This window comes from Hippocampus comes, unplaced genomic scaffold (assembly GCF_001891065.2).
Source record: "Hippocampus comes isolate QL1 unplaced genomic scaffold, H_comes_QL1_v1.1 scaffold46, whole genome shotgun sequence".
Taxonomy (NCBI): Eukaryota; Metazoa; Chordata; class Actinopteri; order Syngnathiformes; family Syngnathidae; genus Hippocampus; species Hippocampus comes.
Window position 1 is genome coordinate 245,231 of NW_017805780.1, and position 5,490 is coordinate 250,720.

At 52.4% G+C, this 5,490-nt stretch overlaps 1 protein-coding gene across 1 annotated transcript in view; it reads left to right on the plus strand.

Annotated features, from left to right (window-relative positions):
• The first annotated feature begins 585 nt into the window (after window positions 1-585).
• Window positions 586-5,490, plus strand: part of LOC109524749 (protein tweety homolog 2-like) — a 17,720-nt gene continuing 12,815 nt past the window's right edge. Inside the window, exons 1-3 of the mRNA XM_019884836.1 lie at window positions 586-1,161; window positions 3,427-3,602; window positions 4,046-4,157. Coding sequence (XP_019740395.1) covers window positions 1,030-1,161; window positions 3,427-3,602; window positions 4,046-4,157 — 420 coding nt within the window. The 5' untranslated portion in view covers window positions 586-1,029. The remainder of the gene's footprint in view (window positions 1,162-3,426; window positions 3,603-4,045; window positions 4,158-5,490) is intronic.

Consider the following 5,490-nt stretch of genomic DNA (forward strand, 5'->3'; position numbering starts at 1 on the left):
AAAAGCACTATTAACTAAAAACTTTCATTCGACGAAACTTAAAATTAAATAACAATACAAAAAGCAATTTGGACTTGGGACAAGTCGGGGAACTAATTCAAGACATCGTACCGTAAAAAAAGGAAAAACAAAGTGAAATATTGTCTTTAAACTATAAATGAATCCGGACCGTCAATGAAACGTGACTTACCATATGACTTCCCTGGTAGCGCTGCCGGAACTACGGCAAGAAGCTGGTGCCATACCGTGCGCTGTTACGTCACTTCCGCGGTAATTTAATAAAAGCAATTTATCACTCCGTTACATATATAATGTGAGGGATAATTCATCGAAGATTATGAAGGTGTCCTACATTGCTGTTGAATCGGGATTAAAGTACAGTTTTAAATATGGCGATATTTTTAGTGCAGTGGAAATGTTTATACTGTGCCAAATTTTGCAGTGTCTTGCAACAATGTTCAATCTACTTTTTAGGAATAAAACCTCCGCCTCGATTTTGATGACCAGAATTCTAATGTCGGTCATCATGGTGGTGCTTGAAAAGCCAAGTTTTTTTCGGAGGAGTTGTTGCCGCTCATTTGCTGCCTTATTGAATGAATGTTCCCACTCGTGGGCTGCCCCTCCTTGGAATTCACCTCAGTGCGCCCCGTCGTCCACAAGAGGTCAGACACAAACAGCAAGAGTCATAAATTCAAACGATCAACAACGATGTAAGAAAGATGCGTCGGAAGTTAAAGAAATCGGGAAATGCGCCGCTTGTGATGTGAAATGAGAGGCGGGCGTGACGTGGCCTGCCCGTCACGCCTTCCCCCCCTGTCCCGTTAAGGCTTGCAGGTTCACGCCGTCACTCAAGTCCCGTGCCTCGGATCAAAACACTAAAACCCGCCACGCGGAGGCTCCGCGAGCGACGTTTCCTCGCCCCCACTTTGAGCCCCCTTTGGGAGTCCCCCGCGAACTCCCCGCCCGCCCCCGGCCGCGGATAGTCTCGGGGGCTCGGCTCGCCGCGCACTTTGCCCCGCAGCCGCAGGGATGGCGGCCAGCGCGAGGCTCGACTATGTGGCTCCGTGGTGGACCTACTGGCTGCACAATTTCCCTCACTTCGACTTGTCCTTCAAGCCCGTGGACGGCACCTTCAGACCCGAGCAGGGGAACTACCAGCAGGTCGGTACCAGGCTTTGCACGGCTCGACCCGAAAAGTCAGCCAACTGCCTCGCCCGCGATGGATTTAGGCCGGCTCGCTTTCTTCTCGTCGACTTGTCTCTTGACCGAGCTGGCTCTTTGAGAGTCATTTTATTTCTTCATTTCATGATTGACACGGCGCTCCTTTCAAAAGTGACTTTCCAAGCAGTGTCGGGAGAAAGCTCCTTGGTGGAAACTGTCGTGAGCTATCAGATCCCAAGTCGCGCGTGGCCGAAGCCCTCCGAAGTAGGCGCGTCGCGAGCCAAGCTCAAATAGATGCACAAAAGTAGCTCAAGTGCACGAAAACAGCTTGAGTTGAATGGAGCCCCCGAAAGGGGAAACTCGCAGGGTGTAAATGAGCGCTCCCCGCTCCTCCTTACCGCTGCGATCTCGACGTCAGTGACAGCACCGGGCTGACATCGTGACACAAAACGAGTGCGGAAAAAACGTCAACCTGGCCAAAGGATGTCATTTGGCCCCGTTTGTCTCCAATCATCTCTCAAATGATCTTGGCCAGTCGAAATAAATGGAAAAGACGCCAATCCGTTCCAAAGCAAAACAAAACATCCATGAATAGGCTCCAGTTATGTTGTTATGAAATTGGTCTTTTGTGGGGGTGCTCGCGCTTATGAATTCATCTTTGTTACGTTGACATGTACAGGTCGCAACAACTTTGCTCTGTGTGGATACACGCACACAAACACACAGAATATTAGCGTAGAAGTCTAAAAAAAAAAGGCAAACCTTGATTTCAAAGAAACCTAACAAACAAGGCATTTGAAATTCCCAAAACGAGATTCAAAGTAACAATAAAACGGTCGCCACTCCAAGAAACGTGACCAATGAAAACAATGGACCGGGCCGGACCGGACCGGAGGGAGCTGATCGGTTGGCATTAGGAGCAGAGCCGACGAGAGCGGGTGTACATAAAAAACATGAACACCGGACACAGGAAAATAAAACGAAAAAAAGCACAGCTCCTCATCTCGCCGAATGCAATTTGCCGCAGCATCCGCAAGTGATTTTCGTTGCATTGAGCGGCGCACGAGGCCGTCGCGCTAAAATTTGAGGTGTGCGATGACAATGGCACGGAGGGGCGCTTCTGTGTTGGCCTCACAGTCGAATTGCAACAGACTCAGTGATCCCATTTTGGGTTGTTTGGTTTTTTTTTTTAATTGTAATGCTATCGCCGGCGTGCACAATCGGAGACTGCGTTGGAATGAGCCGGGTTGGTGCGTTGTCGGGGACATTCCAACAAAATTAGTTCTTTTTTTTTTTTTTGAATGAGTTGCCTAATCTGAAGAGGACTGTCTGCAAATCTTATTAGATCCACAGAAAAAAAAAAGTGTTCAGCTGACGGATGGATGCTCCAGACTGATTTCAATTGGCCTTGTACGCGTAGTTGCCTCCTGTCCGCGTTCAGTTTCTTTCCTGTGAAAGCGCGTCACAGTATTCTAGTCAATCAAAGTACTGTCACTTGTGGAGGTGTGTGTGTGTGTGTGTGTGTTTTCCCCCCCCCCATTCAATGAAAGTACTGTCACTTGTGGAGGTGTGTGTGTGTTTTTCCCCCCCATTCCGTCAAGAAAATCAGGTACCTCCAAAATGTTGGGAAAGGGCGTTCTTTTGAAAGCTGAGCTCCCCCGCCCTCAACGCTCCTGAGGAAATGTTTGCGCGTCCGCGTTGGCTCTCTTCCCCGCGCGCGCGTTTGGTCTCCATCCCCCCCCAGGCTTGAGTTGCCGCCCCCACTGCGGGATCAAAAGACCGAATGAAAGGCGGCGCGTCACAAGACGCGGGCCTCCCCCAGACCAGCTCTCGACTGGCTATATCGTGGGGCTGCCCATCGACCAGGCGCCGGTGTCCTTCATTTTCAATTGATCCTTTCGTATAAAGCCAAGCTTCCCTCCGCGAGGCCTGCCGCCGTATGTTTATATTGCCAGAAACGATAGTGGGACGCAACAATAATGTTGTTTCGTTTTTTTTTTGCCACCGATATCGTGATGTTCGAGCAAAACTAATTCTCAGACATCCTTTTGAAGTGCCTTTGATGGGGGGGAAAAAAAAATTGCGATTGGCAAAAGTGGGATGGCCGGGCTTTTTAAAGACGGAGGATCGAAGATGGGCCAGAAAATTGCGATTGGCGACCTCCCTGATGCGCAAGGTTCAGCTCTCGCCTCCGTGTGCCGCTGCGGCCGCTCCTCTTTTTCAGGTGCTGATTTTCAGGTTGCGTTTGCTCTCTGTTCCCGGCAGTCGGTGGCGGTCCTGGCCTGCGTGGGAGCGGCGGGCCTGGCCGTCAGCCTGCTGCTTCTGCTTCTCTTCTTGCTGTGCTTGCGCTGCCGTCGCAGGGACGTGGACCGAGACGCCAAAAGACCCGAGAGGACCCGCTGCGCGACGTGGTCGGCCGCCGTCGCCGGGCTTATCGTATGGTCAGTCGGACTGCTCGCACGCACGCACACACGCAGGACTAAATTGAGCAAATGGCCGAGCCAGACGCCACCGCCCTGAGATCCCGGCGCATTCGGAGTTGAAGCATTCGTTGACTTGTCAACTTTCCGAATCCCCGTCGTCCTTGCATTTCAAATCTTGACGAGAGCGCTTTTGTCACTTGCTGGTCAAATGGAACCTCGTTTTCGTTGTTTTATCATTTGAGGTGTCACAAAAGCAAAAGAATATTTACGTCCACTCACCAAAATCTCATTTCCTGCGCCTTTTGTCCGCGTCCCACTTGGCGTCTTCTTTGCCTTCGGTCTTTCTGATGCCTGAAGGCGACAATCAGACAGTTTGTCTTTGGCCAACAAGTACCCGACTAATTTTGGGTTGACGAGCAAAAGAGCCACTTCTCATGCTTGGCCCCTCATCTTCTTGGCAGCTGCGCTGTGGCAGTGGGTTTCTATGGAAACAGCGAGATCAACGACGGCACGTACCAGTTGACCTACGCCATCGTCAACGCCAATCGCACTTTGGCCAGCATCAGCAGCCTGGTAAGAGATGCCGCCACCTGCTCTTTGTCACCTATGGGGCGGCCTCCGTGTATTTTGGGCTGGATGAACACTCACTCCGTTCAAATGGACCACAACCGCAGGAGCGTCTCGGTTTCAGGACGGCGTCGGCGATCAGCCGAAACTCACTCGATTCTAGCGTCTGCAAAGTTTGACAACAATGGTCAAATAGTACTTGGAATTTGACCAGAAAACGAGTTTGAATGTTGAATGTTCATCCAAGTGGTGTTTCCTTCACGTGCTGGGCCCGAGTCAGTGGCGACGGGCGTGGAGACGCTTGACGCGGGATCGGCTGACTCGGTCGGTCACCCAGCCGGGGTGCGACCGAGGCGCGAAGGGCCGTATCTCAACGTGCTCTTGAGAAAGGAGAGGCGCGACTTGAGCCGGCCGGCCGCCTCCGATGAGTCATGGCGGAGGGCCATCAAGTCTCTTCCTGTCGCCGCGCGTTGTCGTCAAACATCCGCAGAGTGCAGTTGCGGACGTCATCATCTGTCGACCGAGCGCTCGGACCATCGCGCGGCCCCGCTGCTGCCGGCTTGATTCTATGAAGGGGGAGCTGACGACCCGAGGTTCATTCCCTGTCCTCCGGACACTCGTGTGCCCTTTGCGTTGTTTTTGGCTTTGCCTCTTTTTGCTGGTTTCTTTGGCCGCTAAAAGTCATTTGTTCCGCAACAAAAATTGCACTCGCGGGATATTTTTGGCGGCGCCCGTTCCTCGCAATCCCTTTGAGTGGCCTTGAGTTGTCGTCGAGGAAAATCGGGGAGTGGCCATTCAGGCCACGCGTTCGAGAGCTGACGTTGTCCGTGCCCGCTCGCGTGCGGATCCGAGGCGGTGGCGTGAGGGCTTCGCAGCACTTGACTGCCACTCGCGCGCCCTCCCGTCCCCCTGGAGCGGTGACGGAGCGAGCGGAGGGAGGACGGCCTCCTATCTTGTTCCAACCTCGTCTCTCTCTCACCTGCTAGATTGTAATCAACTGTTGGAAAAGTTTGCGGGCGGAGGAGAGTGTTTATCTTCTCGGCGGTGTGGGAGGTGGAGGGGAGGAGGGGTCTCGCGGCGTGGGAACGCACGGCGGCGCAGGGCGCGCCGGAGCCTGTTTTCCAAGGGTCTCGGGTGTGAAAGTACGAGAGATAAAGACATGGAGGAGTCTTGTCGATGAGAAAAACAACATCTGTTCCGATTTACTGGAGCTTTCGACTAAAGACGATGACTGAGCTGCCTTTGTGTGTTGGTGTGCATACGTGTGTGTGTGTGTGTGTGTGTGTGTGTGTGTGTGTGTGTGTGTGTGTGTGTGTGTGTGCGTTATAGCGAGTTGTGC